Genomic DNA, 27,649 nt, shown 5'->3' with positions numbered 1-27,649 from the left:
AATTTACAAGAGAACATTTGGATATCTACTAACTGTGTGTGAGATTATCAATATCGTAACTTTGAATTATTTATTTACACTGGAAAAGACAAATAATGTCACATATTCCAGAAAACTTTTAAAAGATTATTTTGTGCTAATAAACTTTGATAGTAGGAATTAGTCATAATAAAGTTAAATAAAATAATCTTACCAACAATAAGATGAACATATGACATTTGACCCACTTGTGGAATGAAACATCTGTACGGTCCTTCATCAGACAGCTGTACTTTGGAGAGAGTCAGTGAGACGTCTCCATGCTTCAGTTTATTAAAGGACAGTGAGGTTCTTCCAGCGTACGACGGCTCTTTCAACTCCACATTTTCTTTATTTTTGTCCCACATGTAGATAAATCCTGGTGTCAGGTCAGTTCTTGCCCACTCCAGCTGCAGCTGTGATACATCCACAGGAGTTGTCAGGAAACAGGGTAAAACAACATCATCACCCAGCAGAGCCACTATTTGCTTTGTTGGAGCTTCCTGAGAATAACCTGCAAAGAAACACATCAGATTTGATTTACTCCTGTAGGATTCAGATGAAAGGCTGATTGAAGCAACACCTCAGACATGGATGGATCTCTGCACAGATGAAGTCTAAAAGAGTCTGTTCTTTATTTAAACTCAGAGAGTAAATGACACAAAGAGCAACAACAATGCAAATAAATTACATTTGTACCATTATGTTAGTAATTTGGTCCCATTTTTCTGTGTTTTTTATTGTGTAAAGAGTCTCTCTGTGTACATGACCAGGGCTCGACTCTTTCATAATCTGAAGATAAACATGCTTTTTCAGCCTGTAATTGTGTTTTATGCCTCTAAACTTACCTCTGCAGAAGAGAAGAGTTAGAGACAGGGCAGCATTAATGAAGGATGAGAGTCGAAGTGTAAAAAGTCCAGAAATCTGATAAAGAGCCATGATTCACCTCTGAAAATTAACAAAAACAAATGCTCTTTATCTCTGTCTTACAGGAAGCACCAGCACAATCCTCTGAAACATTAAACATTACAGTCTTAAATATGAAAGCTCAAATTAGAAAAAAAAATACCTCAAAGAAACACTTTTGGAGACACTGGAAATAATTTCTTCTTTGTTCAAAGACTTTCTGTACAGATTTCCTCTCTGGTGCTCTTCTTCACCTGCTTCCTGTTCCCACAGCAGCAGAGAAAGCTGAGGGTTTGTGTGAAGATCAAACTGAGCTCCTGAAGAGCATTGCTCATTACTGTGAAAATTAAAAAGAAAAGTAAGCTTCCTGTTACTATTTTCTCTGTCAAAGAAACCAAGACAACAATGTGTTTTGTAACGTAGCTTTTTCTAAACCCTTTAAAATATCAGAAAGTACAGGTGACAGCTCCTACGCCTCTACGTGTACTTCTGGGTTTTCATGGCTGATTGGATTTGAGGATTGGCTTATTTACACTAATTTGGTTAAATGAGATCGTTCAGATTTTTGTAAGTTTTTATGCTTTTCAGATTTTCTTTTGTCTGTTTGGGTCTAACAGAGCAATACTGAGCAACAACTGTCTCTCACTGCAGTTTCTCAGAAGGAGAGTCAACAACTCTTCAACAAAGTCTAACAATGTGGACACAAAATGGTACAGACTAATCCATTGAGGTCAATTCTACAAAATGGTGCGAAATTCAAAACCTGGTAAAAACTGGAGTCTCTCTCCAAACACTCACTGACTTCACCCGTAGTCTTCATACAACTCTAGTGGTGGGTGTTTACTCACGCAAGCTAAGTGGCATTAGACAACAGTGGAAATTCATGAATGTGATCTTGAGCGAAATGCTCAAACCACTTTCTGTCACACTGAAACTGATTCTCTGATAAAACTTCCAAGAAGGAAAAGCCGATTATATTGTTGGTCTGTGGCAGGGATGTGATGATACAGAAAATAAGAAATCCTACCTCGAACAAATGTTTTTCAAAGCACTGGAATAGCAGCCTCTGTGTCTCCTGCTTCTTCTAAGTATTGTTGTTGGACTTTGAACAATTATAGGTTTTGCTGCTCAAGCCTGGATTGACTCATACATTTGTACAAAGGTTCCTGAATCATTAATCATTACAAAGTTATGCACTCAGATTTGTTCTCTTTTTATATCATTGTATTTAACACACACGCATAGCCACACACAGAGAAAGTTGTGTTTTCATATTTTTGTGTGGACATCTAATTGACATAATGCTTTCCCTAGCTGCTTACTATAACCATAACGATAACTCTAACCCTGACACTAAAACCGCATTTTGAGTATTTAGCCGTGGTACACACACACACAGACACACACACACACACACATATTGCAAATTTCAGAAATGTTATGAACTCTTTATTGCTGCTCTGATAAGACCAGAATTCCAGACTGCAGATAAGATCTGTGCACTACTGACAAGTGAGTTTACGCCCTGTAACAGTGGCATAAATAGGTTATTAAAGGTCAGAAGTAACAGAGTCAGAGTGATACTGTGTGATTCTGAGTTTAACCAGTTTTGAATGTTTTTGTGTGGTTGTTGTTTGTTTGTTTTTTTGTAGAGTATTTGTGTTTAAAGTTTAGGCAAAAGGGCAGAAGACTTCAAGAAGTGTCTTTTAGGAAGTGTGGAAAACTTTAATATAACAGGTGTAAAGTTTAGGTTGCACAGTGTGCAGTAGTATAGTTATGTATTGCACTACAGAGACCAGTTCAACATGATTAAGACTACAAGTGGTCAAATATTTCACCTTTTAACCTTTTCTGACTTCAGCTTTTTTCTTGTGCTTTTCTCATGTTACCGGCTCTGCTCTGGACAAAAAGGAGGTCAACCAGGAGCTCAAGAGAGCCATAAAAACTGCTAAACTACATTAGAAAAACACAGTTGAAAAAAAATTCACCACAAGGGACCTCCACTCAGCCTGGCAGTTTCTCAAAACCATGGCCTCTGTGAATACTGTGGTCATCACCCCCAGAACCATCCAGGTGGAGGGCAGGAACCCCTCCTCCCTCCCTGACGACCTCAACGCTTTCTACACCAGGTTTGAGATGGTGGTAAGAGATGGTGGTGACCTTCTCCAGTAGGCAGAGGGATCTGGCTGATTCAGTCACCACCACCATCCACGGGAAGCCAGTGGAGGTAGTTGAGGAGTACAAATACCTGGGAACCATCTTTGACAACCTCCTGAAATTCTCTGCCAACACAGAGGAGATTCTCAGGAGGTGCCACCAACGGCTACACCTCCTTAGGAAACTCAACTCCTTTGGAGTCAGCACACCCATCATGATGACTTTTTACAATGCCTTCCCGGAAAGCATCATGACCTTCTCCATCACCTGCTGGTTCCACTCCCTCAGCCTACAGAACAGGAACAGACTGCAGCACACTGCATCAGTGTGCTCTAATATCATTGGCCTGCCTGTCAGAACTCTGGCACAGGTTTTCAGCCAACGGGCTGACAGGCAGCCAAAATCATCTATGACCCCTCTCACATTCTTCACCCCGCGTTTCAATGGCTGCCCTCTGTGTGACGCTTCTGCTGCATTTCCTGCAGGACTGAGAGGAGGAGAGCCACCTTTGTCCCCAAGGCCACTCTGCTTTTTAACTCCAGCCGATAAGACCATTTCCCACACCAGAAACAAAAACTACTCTACACTCTTCTTATACTACCGACAATTTATTCACTCTTAGTTACTTACAGTTATGTATTCACCTTTCAGTCACTTTAATTTTAAACTGTAATTTTAAAACTGTGTATTCTGTTCTTATTGCTGGAGAGTCCTCTTCACACACTGAGGTTAATTATGGAGTTCCACAGGGTTCAGTGCTAGGACCAATTCTGTTTACATTATACATGCTTCCCTTAGGCAGTATCATTAGAAGACATTTTCACTACTATGCAGATGACACCCAGCTCTATCTGTCCATGAAGCCAGATAACACACACCAATTAGTTAAACTGCAGGAATGTCTTAAAAACATAAAGACCTGGATGGCCACTAACTTTCTGCTTCTTAATTCAGATAAAACTGAGGTTATTGTACTCGGCCCTGAAAAGCTTAGAAATATGGTATCTAAGCAGATTCTTACTCTGGATGGCATTACCTTTATGTTACCTCCAGTAACGCTGTGAGGAACCTTGGAGTCATTTTTGACCAGGATATGTCCTTCAACGCACATATTAAACAAATATGTAAGACTGCTTTCTTCCATTTGCGCAATATCTCTAAAATTAGAAATATCCTGTCTCAGAGTGATGCTGAAAAACTAGTTCATGCTTTTATTACTTCCAGGCTGGACTACTGCAATTCATTATTATCAGGATGTTCTAAAAACTCGTTGAAAAGCCTTCAGCTGATCCAAAATGCTGCAGCAAGAGTGCTGACAGGGACTAGAAAGAGAGAGCATATTTCTCCTGTTTTGGCTTCCCTTCATTGGCTTCCTGTTAAATCCAGAATTGAATTCAAAATCCTGCTCCTAACATACAAGGTCTTAAATAATCAGGCCCCATCTTATCTTAATGACCTTGTAGTACCATATCACCCTATTAGAGGACTTTGCTCTCGCTCTGCAATTTTATCTGCAGGTTAGACAGTAAGGGTCTTGGGGGTGATCCCTACACGTTAACAACATTCTAGTTTTCACACACTCATACTTACCCAAAGTAGTTTGAATATTTCTTTTTAAGGATGTCGTTCATTTCAAAACATGGCAGAAGGTGTTAAAGTAAATATGAGTCAAATAACAATGCGAAATTTAGACAGCGGACTTCAGCATTAACTACATAACTCAAAAACACAACATGGAATTAATTGGTGGGATTACATGAATGAATGACCAATTTTTAATTATGAATCAAAATATGCCTTTTAAAAAAGCACGGATGAATGTAGCTATTCTAAAACAACAAACGAGGACGTAAACGTAAAACAAGGAAATAACGCTTCTTGTAATTTTATTACATGAAATTGATTATTCTTAAAGTGACAACTCGGTTTCGGCCAAATTCATCAAACTCTAAAGTGTCAGAGCATCGCATCATCCACCACACCATGGAAGCACCAAACCAGCATATTAGAATAAAAATACAATAAATGTGTTTACAATAAAACAACATTTAAAAAAAAAAAATTGTGATACAGCACACAGTGCCTACTGTTGCAAATGTAAAGTATTAACATACTGTACATATAAATATATACACACACACACAAAATAGAATACACACTTTTAATTACAGACGCACACATCTGGCTCAGAGGCATCTGCTGGTTTAACATGTGGCTAAAACACAGTTGTACCATGATATAACCAGGATATAACCGACCATGTTATAACAATGTTATAACATGGTCGGTTATATCATGGTTGGTTATAACATGGTAATAACATGGTTGGTTATAACATGGTTATAACATGGTTGGTTATAACATGGTTGGTTATACCATGGTTATAACATGGTTATAACCAGGTTTTAACAATGTTATAACCAACCATGTTATAACCATTATATAACCGACCATGTTATAACCAACCATGTTATTACCGACAATGTTATAACCATGGTATAAACAAGCATGTTATAACAAACCATGTTAATAACCATATTATAACAAACCATGTTATAACCAACCATGTTATAACCAACCATTTTATAACAAACCATGTTATAACCATCCATGTTATAACCAACCATGTTACAACCATGTTATAACCAACCATGTTATAACCATCCATGTTACAACCAACCATAATACAACCATGTTATAACGTACCATGTTATAACCATGTTATAACCAACCATGTTACAACCATATTATAACGTACCATGTTATAACCAACCATGTTATAACCATGTTATAACCAACCATGTTACAACCATATTATAACGTACCATGTTATAACCAACCATGTTATAACCATTGTATAACCAACCATGTTATAACTAACCATGTTATAACCATGTTATAACCAACCATGTTATAATCATGTTATAACCAACCATGTTATAATCATGTTATAAGCAACCATGTTATAACCATGTTATAACCAACCATGTTATTAGCATGATATAACCGACCATGTTATAACAATGTTATAACCATGATATAACCGACCATGTTATAACAATGTTATAACCAACCATGTTATAACCAACCATGTTATAACCAACCATGTTATAGCCATGTTATAACCAACCATGTTATTGCCATGTTATAACATACCATGTTACAACCATGTTATAACTATGTTATAACCAACCGTGTTATAACCATTTTATAACCATGATATAACCAACCATGTTATTGCCGTGTTATAACCAACCATGTTATAACCAACCATATATGAGAGCATGAGGGTGGGAATGGATGTTTGTGTCTGTGTGTGCCTGTATGTCTGTGTCTATATGTCAGGTTGGGTATCAGACGCCACCTCTCTGGGGACACCTCAGGCCCTCCAAGGTTTGGAGGCCTATCTCCACCCACCACCACTTCCCCTGCCGGTGGCGGACTCCCTCAGGTGTCGGTGTGTTGGTGGTTCTTTGTGTCTGGGGGTGGGCGTCCGGGTGCACACGGCTCACTCCTTGGCGGCCGCTTGTCGGGGCCTGGGGCCTGGGGCTCGCTCGGGCCCCTTTGGAGGTGGGGTGCCCCCGGCCTCTCGGCCTGGGGCTCGGTCACTCAGGCGCAGCTGGGGGCCGGCGGAGCTCACGGGCGCGTCACTGCAACTCCCCCTGACTTCTGCTCCGCGGCTGCTGGGCGAGCCCTCATCTGGGACTCTCCTCAGCTCTTACTGGGACAGTGGCGCGGCTGCCCCTCTGTTGGTCTTCCATGGTCTCTTGTGTTCTGGGGGCCTCTGGATGTCTGGAGTTTTGATCTCCTCCATACCCGCTTCACACCCTGGAGGACGGGGCTGTGGCCCCCCCACACTCCCTAGCAGATCATTACATGGAGAAACCTTTGGAATGCAAGCATGCTGATCCACACAGGTATGCACACATGGGTATTCACAGACGCGGACTAAAGCTTTCTTGGCTGCTGCCTCAAAGCACACTGTGCGCTGTCTATCTTGCGTGCTGCACAATATCGTTTATTACTTAGTAAATACTGATATCTATGACTAGCTAGTTTATTGTGATGGTGCTTTGCTTTCTCTATTATTATGTTGCTCTTTGTTGTTTGCTGTCTCCTCTGTTTGTTTTTGTTTGTTTGTTTTTTGTTTTTTTTCTCCATACAGGTGACCCAGGAGTTTTTTTTTTTTCTCTCTCTTCCCCCCCCTTCTCACCGTCTCTTCTCCCCTTTGGTTTTCTTTCTTTCTCTCCCCCTCTCTCTCTCATTCATTCCCCCTGTCCTATTTATTAAAAAAAAAAAAAAAAAAAAAAATGACAAAGGATGAACTGAAGCTCTGCCATCACGTAATGTCGCATACTGCTGTTTCTGATGTCATTTAGGAAAAAAAAAAAAAATAACCAACCATATAACCATGTTACAACCATGTTATAACTATGTTATAACCAACCGTGTTATAACCATTTTATAACCATGATATAACCAACCATGTTTTTGCCGTGTTATAACCAACCATGTTATAACCAACCATATAACCATGTTATAACCAACCATGTTATAACCATTTTATAACCATGTTATAACCAACCATGTTACAACCATGTTATAACCAACCATGTTATAACCATCCATCTTATAACCAACCATGTTACAACCATGTTATAACCAACCATGTTATAACCATCCATGTTATAACCAAACATGTTACAACCATGTTATAACCAACCATGTCACAACCATGTTATAACGTACCATGTTACAACCATGTTATAACGTACCATGTTACAACCATGTTATAACCAACCATGTTATAACCAACCATATTATAACCAACCATCTTATAACCAATCATGTTATAACCAACTATGTTATAACCATGTTATAAGCAACCATGTTATAACCAACCATATAACCATGTTATAACCAACTATATAACCATGTTATAACCAACCATGTTATAACCATGTTATAACCAACCGTGTTACAACCATGTTATAACCAACCATGTTACAACCATGTTATAACCAACCATGTTATAACCATCCATCTTATAACCAACCATGTTTCAACCATGTTATAACCAACCATGTTATAACCATTCATGTTATAACCAAACATGTTACAACCATGTTATAACCAACCATGTTACAACCATGTTATAACGTACCATGTTACAACCATGTTATAACGTACCATGTTACAACCATGTTATAACCAACCATCTTATAACCAACCATCTTATAACCAACCATCTTATAACCAACCATGTTATAACCAACCATGTTATAACCATGTTATAACCAACCATGTTATTACCATGTTATAACCAACCATGATATAACCTAACATGTTATAACAATGTTATAACCAACCAGGTTATAACAATGTTATAACCAACCATGTTATAACCATTATATAACCGACCATGTTATAACCAACCATGTTATTACCGACAATGTTATAACCATGGTGTAACCAAGCATGTTATAACAAACCATGTTATAACCAACCATGTTATAACTAACCATGTTATAACCAACTATGTTATGACAAACAATGTTATAACCAACCATGTTATAACAAACCATGTTATAATCATACATGTTATAACCAACCATGTTACAACCATGTTATAACCAACCATGTTATAACCAACCATGTTATAACCATCCATGTTACAACCAACCATGTTACAACCATGTTATAACCAACCATGTTACAACCATGTTATAACGTACCATGTTATAACCAACCATGTTACAACCATGTTATAACCAACCATGTTATAACCATCCATGTTACAACCAACCATGTTACAACCATGTTATAACGTACCATGTTATAACCATGTTATAACCAACCATGTTACAATGATATTATAACGTATCATGTTATAACCAACCATGTTATAACCATGTTATAACCAACCATGTTACAACCATATTATAACGTACCATGTTATAACCAACCATGTTATAACCATTATATAACCTACCATGTTATAACCATGTTATAACCAACCATGTTATAACCATGTTATAACCAACCATGTTATAACCATCCATGTTACAACCAACCATGTTACAACCATGTTATAACGTACCATGTTATAACCAACCATGTTATAACTATTGTATAACCAACCATGTTATAACTAACGACGTTATAACCATGTTATAACCAACCATGTTATAATCATGTTATAACCAACCATGTTATAATCATGTTATAAGCAACCATGTTATAACCATGTTATAACAAACCATGTTATTAGCATGATATAACCGACCATGTTATAACAATGTTATAACCATGATATAACCGACCATGTTATAACAATGTTATAACCAACCATGTTATAACCAACCATGTTATAACCAACCATGTTATAAACATGTTATAACCAACCATGTTATAGCCATGTTATAACCAACCATGTTATTGCCATGTTATAATATACCATGTTACAACCATGTTATAACTATGTTATAACCAACCGTGTTATAACCATTTTATAACCATGATATAACCAACCATGTTATTGCCGTGTTATAACCAACCATGTTATAACCAACCATATAACCATGTTATAACCAACCGTGTTATAACCATTTTATAACCATGTTATAACCAACCATGTTACAACCATGTTATAACCAACCATGTTATAACCATCCATCTTATAACCAACCATGTTACAACCATGTTATAACCAACCATGTTATAACCATCCATGTTATAACCAAACATGTTACAACCATGTTATAACCAACCATGTCACAACCATGTTATAACGTACCATGTTACAACCATGTTATAACGTACCATGTTATAACCAACCATGTTATAACTATTGTATAACCAACCATGTTATAACTAACGACGTTATAACCATGTTATAACCAACCATGTTATAATCATGTTATAACCAACCATGTTATAATCATGTTATAAGCAACCATGTTATAACCATGTTATAACAAACCATGTTATTAGCATGATATAACCGACCATGTTATAACAATGTTATAACCATGATATAACCGACCATGTTATAACAATGTTATAACCAACCATGTTATAACCAACCATGTTATAACCAACCATGTTATAAACATGTTATAACCAACCATGTTATAGCCATGTTATAACCAACCATGTTATTGCCATGTTATAATATACCATGTTACAACCATGTTATAACCATGTTATAACCAACCGTGTTATAACCATTTTATAACCATGTTATAACCAACCATGTTACAACCATGTTATAACCAACCATGTTATAACCATCCATCTTATAACCAACCATGTTACAACCATGTTATAACCAACCATGTTATAACCATCCATGTTATAACCAAACATGTTACAACCATGTTATAACCAACCATGTCACAACCATGTTATAACGTACCATGTTACAACCATGTTATAACGTACCATGTTACAACCATGTTATAACCAACCATGTTATAACCAACCATATAATAACCAACCATCTTATAACCAACCATGTTATAACCAACTATGTTATAACCATGTTATAACCAACCATGTTATAACCAACCATATAACCATGTTATAACCAACTATATAACCATGTTATAACCAACCATGTTATAACCATGTTATAACCAACCATGTTACAACCATGTTATAACCAACCATGTTACAACCATGTTATAACGTACCATGTTACAACCATGTTATAACGTACCATGTTACAACCATGTTATAACCAACCATGTTATAACCAACCATCTTATAACCAACCATCTTATAACCAACCATGTTATAACCATGTTATAACCAACCATGTTATTACCATGTTATAACCAACCATGATATAACCGAACATGTTATAACAATGTTATAACCAACCAGGTCAGAACAATGTTATAACCAACCATGTTATAACCAACCATGTTATTACCGACAATGTTATAACCATGTTGTGACCAAGCATGTTATAACAAACCATGTTATAACCAACCATGTTATAACTAACCATGTTATAACCAACTATGTTATGACAAACAATGTTATAACCAACCATGTTATAACAAAACATGTTATAATCATACATGTAATAACCAACCATGTTACAACCATGTTATAACCAACCATGTTATAACCATCCATGTTACAACCAACCATGTTACAACCATGTTATAACAAACTATGTTACAACCATGTTATAACGTACCATGTTATAATCATGTTATAACCAACCATGTTATAATCATGTTATAAGCGATCATGTTATAACCATGTTATAACCAACCATGTTATTAGCATGATATAACTGACCATGTTATAACAATGTTATAACCATGATATAACCGACCATGTTATAACAATGTTATAACCAACCATGTTATAACCAACCATGTTATAACCAACCATGTTATTACCATGTTATAACCAACCATGTTATAACCAACCATGTTATAACCATGTTATAACCAACCATGTTATAGCCATGTTATAACCAACCATGTTATAGCCATGATATAACCAACCATGTTATTGCCGTGTTATAACCAGCCATGTTATAACCATTATATAACCAACCATGTTATAACCATGGTATAACCAACCATGTTATAACCATGTTATAACCAACCATGTTATAACAATGTTATAACCAACCATGTTATTACCATGTTATAACCAACCATGATATAACCAACAATGTTATAACAATGTTATAATTAACCAGGTTATAACAATGTTATAACCAACCATGTTATAACCATTATATAACAAACCATGTTACAACCATGTTATAACGTACCATGTTATAACCATGTTATAACCAACCATGTTATAACCATCCATGTTATAACCAACCATGTTACAACCATGTTATAACCAACCATGTTATAACCATCCATGTTACAACCAACCATGTTACAACCATGTTATAACGTACCATGTTATAACCATGTTATAACCAACCATGTTATAATCATGTTATAAGCAACCATGTTATAATCATGTTATAAGCAACCATGTTATAACCATGTTATAACCAACCATGTTATTAGCATGATATAACCGACCATGTTATAACAATGTTATAACCATGATATAACCGACCATGTTATAACAATGTTATAACCAACCATGTTATAACAATGTTATAACCATGATATAACCGACCATGTTATAACAATGTTATAACCAACCATGTTATAACAATGTTATAACCGACCATGTTATAACCAACCAGGTTATAACCAACCATGTTATAACCATGTTATAACCAACCATGTTATAACCAACCATGTTATAACCATGTTATAACCAACCATGTTATAGCCGTGTTATAACCAACCATGTTATAGCCATGATATAACCAACCATGTTATTGCCGTGTTATAACCAACCATGTTATAACCATTATATAACCAACCATGTTATAACCATGGTATAACCAACCATGTTATAACAATGTTATAACCATGTTATAACCAACCATGTTATAACAATGTTATAACCAACCATGTTATTACCATGTTATAACCAATCATGTTATTACCATGTTATAACCAACCATGATATAACCGACAATGATATAACAATGTTATAACCAACCATGTTATAACCATTATATAACCGACCATGTTATAACCATGTTATAACCATGGTATAACCAACCATGTTATAACCATGTTATAACTATGTTATAACCAACCGTGTTATAACCATTTTATAACCATGATATAACCAACCATGCTATTGCCGTGTTATAATCAACCATGTTATAACCATTATATATCCAAACATGTCATAACCATGGTATAACCAACCATGTTATAACCATGTTATAACCACGTTATAACCAACCATGTTATAACAATGTTATAACCAACCATGTTATTACCATGTTATAAGCAACCATGATATAACCGACCATGTTATAACAATGTTATATTTAACCAGGTTATAACAATGTTATAACCAACCATGTTATAACCATTATATAACCGACCATGTTATAACCAACCATGTTATTACCGACAATGTTATAACCATGGTGTAACCAAGCATGTTATAACAAACCATGTTAATAACCATATTATAACAAACCATGTTATAACCAACTATGTTATGACAAACAATGTTATAACCAACCATCTTATAACCAACCATGTTACAACCATGTTATAACCAACAATGTTATTACCATGTTATAACCAACCATGTTATTACCATGTTATAACCAACCATGTTACAACCATGTTATAACCAACCATGTTATAACCATCCATGTTACAACCATGTTATAACAAACCATGTTATAACAAACCATGTTATAACCAACCATGTTATAACCAACCATGTTATAACCAACCATGTTATAACCATGTTATAACCAACCATGTTATAACCATCCATCTTATAACCAACCATGTTACAACCATGTTATAACCAACCATGTTATTACCATGTTATAACCAACCATGTTATTACCATGTTATAACCAACCATGTTACAACCATGTTATAACCAACCATGTTATAACCATCCATGTTACAACCAACCATGTTACAACCATGTAATAACCAACCATGTTACAACCATGTTATAACGTACCATGTTATAACCATGTTATAACCAACCATGTTATAACCATCCATGTTACAACCAACCATGTTAAAACCATGTTATAACGTACCATGTTATAACCATGTTATAACCAACCATGTTACAACCATATTATAACGTACCATGTTATAACCAACCATGTTATAACCATGTTATAACTAACCATGTTACAACCATATTATAACGTACCATGTTATAACCAACCATGTTATAACCATTATATAACCAACCATGTTATAACCATGGTATAACCAACCATGTTATAACCATGTTATAACCAACCATGTTATAACAATGTTATAACCAACCATGTTATAACCATGTTATAACTAACCATGTTATAACCATGTTATAACCAACTATGTTATGAAAAACAATGTTATAACCAACCATGTTATAACAAACCATGTTATAATCATACATGTCATAACAAACCATGTTACAACCATGTTATAACGTACCATGTTATAACCATGTTATAACCAACCATGTTGTAACCATCCATGTTATAACCAACCATGTTACAACCATGTTATAACCAACCATGTTATAACCATCCATGTTACAACCAACCATGTTACAACCATGTTTTAACGTACCATGTTATAACCATGTTATAACCAACCATGTTATAACCATGTTATAACCAACCATGTTACAACCATATTATAACGTACCATGTTATAACCATGTTATAACAAACCATGTTACAACCATGTTATAACGTACCATGTTATAACCATGTTATAACCAACCATGTTACAACCATGTTATAACCAACCATGTTATAACCATCCATGTTACAACCAACCATGTTACAACCATGTTATAACGTACCATGTTATAACCATGTTATAACCAACCATGTTATAACCATCCATGTTATAACCAACCATGTTACAACCATGTTATAACCAACCATGTTATAACCATCCATGTTACAACCAACCATGTTACAACCATGTTATAACGTACCATGTTATAACCATGTTATAACCAACCATGTTATAATCATGTTATAACCAACCATGTTATAATCATGTTATAAGCAACCATGTTATAACCATGTTATAACCAACCATGTTATTAGCATGATATAACCGACCATGTTATAACAATGTTATAACCATGATATAACCGACCATGTTATAACAATGTTATAACCAACCATGTTATAACAATGTTATAACCGACCATGTTATAACCAACCATGTTATAACCAACCATGTTATAACCAACCATGTTATAACCATGTTATAACCAACCATGTTATAACCAACCATGTTATAACCATGTTATAACCAACCATGTTATAGCCGTGTTATAACCAACCATGTTATAGCCATGATATAACCAACCATGTTATTGCCGTGTTATAACCAACCATGTTATAACCATTATATAACCAACCATGTTATAACCATGGTATAACCAACCATGTTATAACCATGTTATAACCATGTTATAACCAACCATGTTATAACAATGTTATAACCAACCATGTTATTACCATGTTATAACCAACCATGATATAACAGACAATGATATAACAATGTTATAATTAACCAGGTTATAACAATGTTATAACCAACCATGTTATAACCATTATATAACCGACCATGTTATAACCATGTTATAACCATGGTATAACCAACCATGTTATAACCATGTTATAACTATGTTATAACCAACCGTGTTATAACCATTTTATAACCATGATATAACCAACCATGTTATTGCCGTGTTATAATCAACCATGTTATAACCATTATATAACCAAACATGTCATAACCATGGTATAACCAACCATGTTATAACCATGTTATAACCACGTTATAACCAACCATGTTATAACAATGTTATAACCAACCATGTTATTACCATGTTATAAGCAACCATGATATAACCGACCATGTTATAACAATGTTATATTTAACCAGGTTATAACAATTTTATAACCAACCATGTTATAACCATTATATAACCGACCATGTTATAACCAACAATGTTATTACCGACAATGTTATAACCATGGTGTAACCAAGCATGTTATAACAAACCATGTTAATAACCATATTATAACAAACCATGTTATAACCAACCATGTTATAACCAACCATGTTATAACCAACTATGTTATGACAAACAATGTTATAACCAACCATCTTATAACCAACCATGTTACAACCATGTTATAACCAACAATGTTACAACCATGTTATAACGTACCATGTTACAACCATGTTATAACAAACCATGTTATAACAAACCATGTTATAACCAACCATGTTATAACCAACCATCTTATAACCAACCATCTTATAACCAACCATGTTATAACCATGTTATAACCAACCATGTTATTACCATGTTATAACCAACCATGTTATTACCATGTTATAACCAACCATGTTACAACCATGTTATAACCAACCATGTTATAACCATCCATGTTACAACCAACCATGTTACAACCATGTAATAACCAACCATGTTACAACCATGTTATAACGTACCATGTTATAACCATGTTATAACCAACCATGTTATAACCATCCATGTTACAACCAACCATGTTACAACCATGTTATAACGTACCATGTTATAACCATGTTATAACCAACCATGTTACAACCATATTATAACGTACCATGTTATAACCAACCATGTTATAACCATGTTATAACCAACCATGTTATAACCATCCATCTTATAACCAATCATGTTACAACCATGTTATAACCACCTATGTTATAACCAACCATCTTATAACCAACCATGTTATAACCATGTTATAACCAACCATGTTATTACCATGTTATAACCAACCATGTTATTACCATGTTATAACCAACCATGTTACAACCATGTTATAACCAACCATGTTATAACCATCCATGTTACAACCAACCATGTTACAACCATGTAATAACCAACCATGTTACAACCATGTTATAACGTACCATGTTATAACCATGTTATAACCAACCATGTTATAACCATCCATGTTACAACCAACCATGTTACAACCATGTTATAACGTACCATGTTATAACCATGTTATAACCAACCATGTTACAACCATATTATAACGTACCATGTTATAACCAACCATGTTATAACCATGTTATAACTAACCATGTTACAACCATATTATAACGTACCATGTTATAACCATGTTATAACCAACCATGTTACAACCATATTATAACGTACCATGTTATAACCAACCATGTTATAACCATGTTATAACCAACCATGTTACAACCATATTATAACGTACCATGTTATAACCATGTTATAACAAACCATGTTACAACCATGTTATAACGTACCATGTTATACCCATGTTATAACCAACCATGTTACAACCATGTTATAACCAACCATGTTATAACCATCCATGTTACAACCAACCATGTTACAACCATGTTATAACGTACCATGTTATAACCATGTTATAACCAACCATGTTATAATCATGTTATAACCAACCATGTTATAATCATGTTATAAGCAACCATGTTATAACCATGTTATAACCAACCATGTTATTAGCATGATATAACCGACCATGTTATAACAATGTTATAACCATGATATAACCGACCATATTATAACAATGTTATAACCAACCATGTTATAACAATGTTATAACCGACCATGTTATAACCAACCATGTTATAACCAACCATGTTATAACCAACCATGTTATAACCATGTTATAACCAACCATGTTATAACCAACCATATTATAACCATGTTATAACCAACCATGTTATAGCCGTGTTATAACCAACCATGTTATAGCCATGATATAACCAACCATGTTATTGCCGTGTTATAACCAACCATGTTATAACCATTATATAACCAACCATGTTATAACCATGGTATAACCAACCATGTTATAACCATGTTATAACCATGTTATAACCAACCATGTTATAACAATGTTATAACCAACCATGTTATTACCATGTTATAACCAACCATGATATAACAGACAATGATATAACAATGTTATAATTAACCAGGTTATAACAATGTTATAACCAACCATGTTATAACCATTATATAACCGACCATGTTATAACCATGTTATAACCATGGTATAACCAACCATGTTATAACCATGTTATAACTATGTTATAACCAACCGTGTTATAACCATTTTATAACCATGATATAACCAACCATGTTATTGCCGTGTTATAATCAACCATGTTATAACCATTATATAACCAAACATGTCATAACCATGGTATAACCAACCATGTTATAACCATGTTATAACCACGTTATAACCAACCATGTTATAACAATGTTATAACCAACCATGTTATTACCATGTTATAAGCAACCATGATATAACCGACCATGTTATAACAATGTTATATTTAACCAGGTTATAACAATTTTATAACCAACCATGTTATAACCATTATATAACCGACCATGTTATAACCAACCATGTTATTACCAACAATGTTATAACCATGGTGTAACCAAGCATGTTATAACAAACCATGTTAATAACCATATTATAACCAACCATGTTATAACCAACCATGTTATAACCAACCATGTTATAACCAACTATGTTATGACAAACAATGTTATAACCAACCATCTTATAACCAACCATGTTACAACCATGTTATAACCAACAATGTTATTACCATGTTATAACCAACAATGTTATTACCATGTTATAACCAACCATGTTACAACCATGTTATAACCAACCATGTTATAACCATCCATGTTACAACCATGTTATAACAAACCATGTTATAACAAACCATGTTATAACCAACCATGTTATAACCAACCATGTTATAACCAACCATGTTATAACCAACCATGTTATAACCATGTTATAACCAACCATGTTATAACCATCCATCTTATAACCAACCATGTTACAACCATGTTATAACCAACCATGTTATAACCAACCATCTTATAACCAACCATGTTATAACCATGTTATAACCAACCATGTTATTACCATGTTATAACCAACCATGTTATTACCATGTTATAACCAACCATGTTACAACCATGTTATAACCAACCATGTTATAACCATCCATGTTACAACCAACCATGTTATAACCATGTTATAACCAACCATGTTATAACCATCCATGTTACAACCAACCATGTTACAACCATGTTATAACGTACCATGTTATAACCATGTTATAACCAACCATGTTACAACCATATTATAACGTACCATGTTATAACCAACCATGTTATAACCATGTTATAACTAACCATGTTACAACCATATTATAACGTACCATGTTATAACCAACCATGTTATAACCATTATATAACCAACCATGTTATAACCATGATATAACCAACCATGTTATAACCATGTTATAACCAACCATGTTATAACAATGTTATAACCAACCATGTTATAACCATGTTATAACTAACCATGTTATAACTATGTTATAACCAACTATGTTATGAAAAACAATGTTATAACCAACCATGTTATAACAAACCATGTTATAATCATACATGTCATAACAAACCATGTTACAACCATGTTATAACGTACCATGTTATAACCATGTTATAACCAACCATGTTGTAACCATCCATGTTATAACCAACCATGTTACAACCATGTTATAACCAACCATGTTATAACCATGTTATAACCAACCATGTTACAACCATATTATAACGTACCATGTTATAACCATGTTATAACAAACCATGTTACAACCATGTTATAACGTACCATGTTATAACCATGTTATAACCAACCATGTTACAACCATGTTATAACCAACCATGTTATAACCATCCATGTTACAACCAACCATGTTACAACCATGTTATAACAAACCATGTTACAACCATGTTATAACGTACCATGTTATAACCATGTTATAACCAACCATGTTATAACCATCCATGTTATAACCAACCATGTTACAACCATGTAATAACCAACCATGTTACAACCATGTTATAACGTACCATGTTATAACCATGTTATAACCAACCATGTTATAACCATCCATGTTATAACCAACCATGTTATAACCAACAATGTTATAACCATCTATGTTACAACCAACCATGTTACAACCATGTTATAACGTACCATGTTATAACCATGTTGTAACCAACCATGTTACAACCATATTATAACGTATCATGTTATAACCAACCATGTTATAACCATTATATAACCAACCATGTTATAAACATGTTATAACCAACCATGTTATAACAATGTTATAACTAACCATGTTATAACCATGTTATAACCAACCATGTTATAATCATGTTATAACCAACCATGTTATAATCATGTTATAAGCAACCATGTTATAACCAACCATGTTCTTAGCATGATATAACCAACCATGTTATAACAATGTTATAACCATGATATAACCGACCATGTTATAACAATGTTATAACCAACCATGTTATAACAATGTTATAACCAACCATGTTATAACCAACCATGTTATAACCATCCATGTTACAACCAACCATGTTACAACCATGTTATAACCAACCATGTTACAACCATTATATAACCTACCATGTTATAACCATGTTATAACCAACCATGTTATAACCATGTTATAACCAACCAAGTTATAACCATGTTATAACCATCCATGTTACAACCATGTTATAACCAACCATGTTATAACCATCCATGTTACAACCAACCATGTTACAACCATGTTATAACGTACCATGTTATAACCATGTTATAACCAACCATGTTACAACCATATTATAACGTACCATGTTATAACCAACCATGTTATAACCATGTTATAACCAACCATGTTACAACCATATTATAACGTACCATGTTATAACCAACCATGTTATAACCATTGTATAACCAACCATGTTTAAACTAACGACGTTATAACCATGTTATAACCAACCATGTTATAATCATGTTATAACCAACCATGTTATAATCATGTTATAAGCAACCATGTTATAACCATGTTATAACCAACAATGTTATTAGCATGATATAACCGACCATGTTATAACAATGTTATAACCATGATATAACCGACCATGTTATAACAATGTTATAACCAACCATGTTATAACCAACCATGTTATAACCAACCATATAACCATGTTATAACCAACCGTGTTATATCCATTTTATAACCATGTTATAACCAACCATGTTACAACCATGTTATAACCAACCATGTTATAACCATCCATCTTATAACCAACCATGTTACAACCATGTTATAACCAACCATGTTATAACCATCCATGTTATAACCAAACATGTTACAACCATGTTATAACGAACCATGTCAGAACCATGTTATAACGTACCATGTTACAACCATGTTATAACCAACCATGTTATAACCAACCATATAATAACCAACCATCTTATAACCAACCATGTTATAACCAACTATGTTATAACCATGTTATAAGCAACCATGTTATAACCAACCATATAACCATGTTATAACCAACTATATAACCATGTTATAACCAACCATGTTATAACCATGTTATAACCAACCATGTTACAACCATGTTATAACCAACAATGTTACAACCATGTTATAACCAACCATGTTACAACCATGTTATAACGTACCATGTTACAACCGTGTTATAACGTACCATGTTACAACCATGTTATAACCAACCATGTTATAACCAACCATCTTATAACCAACCATGTTATAACCAACCATGTTATAACCATGTTATAACCAACCATGTTATTACCATGTTATAACCAACCATGATATAACCGAACATGTTATAACAATGTTATAACCAACCAGGTTATAACAATGTTATAACCAACCATGTTATAACCAACCATGTTATTACCGACAATGTTATAACCATGTTGTAACCAAGCATGTTATAACAAACCATGTTATAACCAACCATGTTATAACTAACCATGTTATAACCAACTATGTTATGACAAACAATGTTATAACCAACCATGTTATAACAAACCATGTTATAATCATACATGTAATAACCAACCATGTTACAACCATGTTATAACCAACCATGTTATAACCATCCATGTTACAACCAACCATGTTACAACCATGTTATAACAAACTATGTTACAACCATGTTATAACGTACCATGTTATAATCATGTTATAACCAACCATGTTATAATCATGTTATAAGCGATCATGTTATAACCATGTTATAACCAACCATGTTATTAGCATGATATAACCGACCATGTTATAACACTGTTATAACCATGATATAACCGACCATGTTATAACAATGTTATAACCAACCATGTTATAACCAACCATGTTATTACCATGTTATAACCAACCATGTTATAACCAACCATGTTATAACCATGTTATAACCAACCATGTTATAGCCATGTTATAACCAACCATGTTATAGCCATGATATAACCAACCATGTTATTGCCGTGTTATAACCAACCATGTTATAACCATTATATAACCAACCATGTTATAACCATGGTATAACCAACCATGTTATAACCATGTTACAACCAACCATGTTATAACAATGTTATAACCAACCATGTTATTACCATGTTATAACCAACCATGTTATTACCATGTTATAACCAACCATGATATAACCGACAATGTTATAACAATGTTATAATTAACCAGGTTATAACAATGTTATAACCAACCATGTTATAACCATTATATAACAAACCATGTTTCAACCATGTTATAACGTACCATGTTATAACCATGTTATAACCAACCATGTTACAACCATGTTATATCCAACCATGTTATAACCATCCATGTTACAACCAACCATGTTACAACCATGTTATAACGTACCATGTTATAACCATGTTATAACCAACCATGTTATTAGCATGATATAACCGACCATGTTATAACAATGTTATAACCATGATATAACCGACCATGTTATAACAATGTTATAACCAACCATGTTATAACAATATTATAACCAACCATGTTATAACCAACCATGTTATAACCAACCATGTTACAACCATGTAATAACCAACCATGTTACAACCATGTTATAACGTACCATGTTATAACCATGTTATAACCATCCATGTTATAACCAACCATGTTATAACCAACCATGTTATAACCATCCATGTTACAACCAACCATGTTACAACCATGTTATAACGTACCATGTTATAACCATGTTATAACCAACCATGTTACAACCATATTATAACGTACCATGTTATAACCAACCATGTTATAACAATGCTATAACTAACCATGTTACAACCATATTATAACGTACCATGTTATAACCAACCATGTTATAACCATTATATAACCAACCATGTTATAACCATGGTATAACCAACCATATTATAACCATGTTATAACCAACCATGTTATAACAATGTTATAACCAACCATGTTATAACCATGTTATAACTAACCATGTTATAACCATGTTATAACCAACCATGTTATAATCATGTTTTAACACTGGCAGTCCCAGGCTTCTACCTTTCTACCTTTAAAACCCGCCACCAGCCAAATGGCTGGTAGGCTTTTAGCTAAGCTTTAGCTTCAGGCAAGTGGAAGCTAAATTGGCTAGTCATTCATATGTAAATTGGGTTGTTACCTGGGAATTCTGGAGGGAGGGGAGTGGGGGTGTGTGGATGAGGGGGTGGGGGAGCTGCTAAAAGCGGTGAGCTTCCTTTTGTGTTTCATCTTGATGCATTCTCAATCATCCAGGGAAACAAATCTCCAAAAGTCACCAACTTGGAGTGTTTCAGTTTGCCATCTTAGGGAGAAATCAACACACATGGGTGTATGTCCTTTGTTGCTGAGATTTATTGATAAAAACAGTACAAAAAATCAACCATTTGTACACATTTTTACAAATAATTATAAAAAGTGAGTGAGTACATTTCAACATTTTCAGCAATCACTCACAATCCTGGCACTGCCATGGTATCTGTAGTCTGCATTTACCTTGGCTTGGCTTCCTGATCAATTGTCCACTACCAAAAGGAAGCCAAGCCCTGTGATCACACCTTGTTTTGTTGTAAAGGGTGGCAGGGCTTGGCTTCCTTTTGGTAGTGGAGCATTGATCAGTCGTCCATTGTGGCATCAATGTGATCACACCTTGTTTTGTTGTAAAGGGTGGCAGGGCTTGGCTTCCTTTTGGTAGTGGAGCATTGATCAGTCGTCCATTGTGGCATCAATGTGATCACACCTTGTTTTGTTGTAAAGGGTGGCAGGGCTTGGCTTCCTTTTGGTAGTGGAGCATTGATCAGTCGTCCATTGTGGCATCAATGTGATCACACCTTGTTTTGTTGTAAAGGGTGGCAGGGCTTGGCTTCCTTTTGGTAGTGGAGCATTGATCAGTCGTCCATTGTGGCATCAATGTGATCACACCTTGTTTTGTTGTAAAGGGTGGCAGGGCTTGGCTTCCTTTTGGTAGTGGAGCATTGATCAGTCGTCCATTGTGGCATCAATGTGATCACACCTTGTTTTGTTGTAAAGGGTGGCAGGGCTTGGCTTCCTTTTGGTAGTGGAGCATTGATCAGGAAGCCAAGCCCTATATATATGATACAATCTCACTACACTTAGCCTAATCCTTCATTGCCCTGAAGAATTCTGTGGTGTACGGACCTCCTCTCCAAGGAAAGAAAATGCAGAGAAGACTCACCACTCAGCAGGCCTTGGAAATGATCCTGAGGGAAGTCGACCCTTGTGACTCGGATGGAGAAGACCTACAAGTTCAGCCGGATTCGGACTCAGAGCTGTCTGATCAGTCTTCCGGTTAGTTGCATTTCATGTTATTTCCTATTTCATTTCAAATAAGTAAGTGGATGTAGTTTGTAAGTAAGATATTTCAGACATTATTCTGATACAGAGGAGGAGATACTGGACCTTCCCATTGCTCACAATTTGAATTTGTTCACACTGCAGATGAGGAGACTGCACCTAAAAAGAGAGCTTGTTTGGGGACTGAGACAGCGAAAGATGGCACAGTGTGGCGTGAAGAACAGGTGGGGACCTGTCTCCCTTTCACCCCAATAGAAGCGTACGCTGCAGATGGAGAGCCAACGGCTAAGGCCAGGAGAAATATCACGAGTCGCCTTCGGAGCTTCCTGTGTTTCATCACTCTTGACATGCTTCGTAGCATTCAAGAATGGACTGTTCAACATGCACAGCAAACGGAGCATGTTCATTGGTTCATGGACCTCCCTGAACTAATGGCATTTATTGCAATTGTCATCTTGCGGGGGGTTACCAGGGTTCCATCTCTAAATGACTGCTGGTCAGCAAACCTGGGAAACCCACAGATAATTGGAACTATGGCACGAAACCGCTTCCAAGAAATCATGCAACACCTACGCTTTGATGACAAGTCCACCCGCAGTGATCGAGCAAAGACTGATAAGTTCGCTGCAATTTCCAGTTTGTGGGGATCATTTGTCACCAACTGCATCACGTGCTACAACCCTGGTCTACATATCACCGTTGATGAACAGCTTTTCCCATCAAAGACTCGGTGCAGTTTCCTGCAGTATATTGCAAGTAAGCCGGACAAGTTTGGGATCAAGTTTTGGGTGGCTTGCGACCTAAAATCCAAGTACATTTGCAATGTCTTCCCATATCTTGGCAAGGACCCCAGTCGTCCCACTGGGGAGAGACTTTCTGAAAATGTAGTAATGAGGCTGATGGAACCATTCCTAGACAAGGGCAGAAATGTTACCACGGACAATTTTTTCACATCGCTTTCACTTGCGCAAAAACTTCTTAGACGGAAAACCACCATCCTCGGCACAGTCAACAAGATTCGCAGGGAAATTCCTCAATCCACTAGACAGACAGATCGCAATGAATTCACCACTCAGGTATGTTGCAGGTCTTTTGTGGTTCTATGTTTATGTGTTTCATTGTGTGTAAAAGTGCTATGGAAATAACAATTTATCTTATTTCTTAGGTGTTTTCAACCTCTGCTGCCACGCTGACGGCGTATGCTGCCAAACGGAAGAAGACAGTCTATATTCTTAGCAGCATGCACGGCGTGGTTCAGACTGATAACACTACCAAAAGGAAGCCAAACACTGTCACCCTTTACAACAAAACAAAGTGTGGCGTGGATGTGATGGACCAGATGGTTCGGGAGTACACTGTCCGCAGAGGAATACGGCGCTGGCCAGTTGCCGTGTTTTATAACATGATTGACATGGCAGCACTGAATGCACATGTGCTGTATCAAGCATGCTCCGGGACGAAGGAAAGACGGGTGGACTTCCTGGTGGAGCTTGCAAGGGAGTTAGCTCACTCTCATGTAGCTGCGAAGAAGGCAAGAAAAGAACAGTTGCCTTTGACACAACCCTCCACACCGAGCCCTGGAAAAAGAGCCATGTGTCAGGTCAAACACAATTGCAAGAACAATCATGCCACTGTGTGATGTGTTCACTGCAACAGATACACATGTGGTAAATGCAGACTACAGATACCATGGCAGTGCCAGGATTGTGAGTGATTGCTGAAAATGTTGAAATGTACTCACTCACTTTTTATAATTATTTGTAAAAATGTGTACAAATGGTTGATTTTTTGTACTGTTTTTATCAATAAATCTCAGCAACAAAGGACATACACCCATGTGTGTTGATTTCTCCCTAAGATGGCAAACTGAAACACTCCAAGTTGGTGACTTTTGGAGATTTGTTTCCCTGGATGATTGAGAATGCATCAAGATGAAACACAAAAGGAAGCTCACCGCTTTTAGCAGCTCCCCCACCCCCTCATCCACACACCCCCACTCCCCTCCCTCCAGAATTCCCAGGTAACAACCCAATTTACATATGAATGACTAGCCAATTTAGCTTCCACTTGCCTGAAGCTAAAGCTTAGCTAAAAGCCTACCAGCCATTTGGCTGGTGGCGGGTTTTAAAGGTAGAAAAGCCAAATGGCTGGGCTCTGGGCCTTCCTAGTGATAACCAACCATGTTATAACAATGTTATAACCATGATATAACCGACCATGTTATAACAATGTTATAACCAACCATGTTATAACAATGTTATAACCAACCATGTTATAACAATGTTATAACCAACCATGTTATAACCAACCATGTTATAACCAACCATGTTATAACCAACCATGTTACAACCATGTTATAACGTACCATGTTACAACCATGTTATAACGTACCATGTTACAACCATGTTATAAGCAACCATGTTATAACCATGTTATAACCAACCATGTTATAACCATGGTATAACCAACCATGTTATAACCATGTTATAACCAACCATGTTATAACAATGTTATAACCAACCATATTATAACCATGTTATAACTAACCATGTTATAACCATGTAATAACCAACCATGTTACAACCATGTTATAACGTACCATGTTATAACCATGTTATAACCAACCATGTTATAACCAACCATGTTACAACCATGTTATAACGTACCATGTTATAACCATGTTATAACCAACCATGTTATAACCATCCATGTTATAACCAACCATGTTATAACCAACCATGTTATAACCATCCATGTTACAACCAACCATGTTACAACCATGTTACAACCATGTTATAACGTACCATGTTATAACCATGTTATAACCAACCATGTTACAACCATATTATAACCTACCATGATATAACCAACCATGTTATAACCATGTTATAACTAACCAAGTTACAACCATATTATAACGTACCATGTTATAACCAACCATGTTATAACAATGTTATAACCAACCATGTTATAACCATGTTATAACTAACCATGTTATAACCATGTTATAACCAACCATGTTATAATCATGTTATAACCAACCATGTTATAATCATGTTATAAGCAACCATGTTATAACCATGTTATAACCAACCATGTTCTTAGCATGATATAACCAA

General features: G+C 35.4%; 1 protein-coding gene across 2 annotated transcripts in view; it reads right to left on the bottom strand.

The window, feature by feature from the left end:
• Positions 1-27,649, bottom strand: part of LOC113018985 (butyrophilin subfamily 1 member A1-like) — a 74,912-nt gene that overhangs the window by 2,095 nt on the left and 45,168 nt on the right. The window contains exons 1-4 of one of the 2 annotated variants that reach the window (XM_080298691.1): positions 1,952-2,034; positions 1,088-1,261; positions 867-966; positions 194-532 (exon numbers count right to left, since the gene is read on the bottom strand). In XM_080298691.1, coding sequence (XP_080154817.1) covers positions 194-532; positions 867-957 — 430 coding nt within the window. In that variant the 5' untranslated portion in view covers positions 958-966; positions 1,088-1,261; positions 1,952-2,034. Of the gene's footprint in view, positions 1-193; positions 533-866; positions 967-1,087; positions 1,262-1,951; positions 2,035-27,649 lie in introns of those variants that run through there. The other variant, XM_080298690.1, reaches the window with a different exon arrangement.

This window comes from Astatotilapia calliptera, chromosome 3, assembly GCF_964374335.1.
Source record: "Astatotilapia calliptera chromosome 3, fAstCal68.1, whole genome shotgun sequence".
NCBI lineage: Eukaryota > Metazoa > Chordata > Actinopteri > Cichliformes > Cichlidae > Astatotilapia > Astatotilapia calliptera.
The sequence above is the reverse complement of the archived record's forward strand: the minus strand, read 5'-3'. Positions and strand labels throughout refer to the sequence as shown.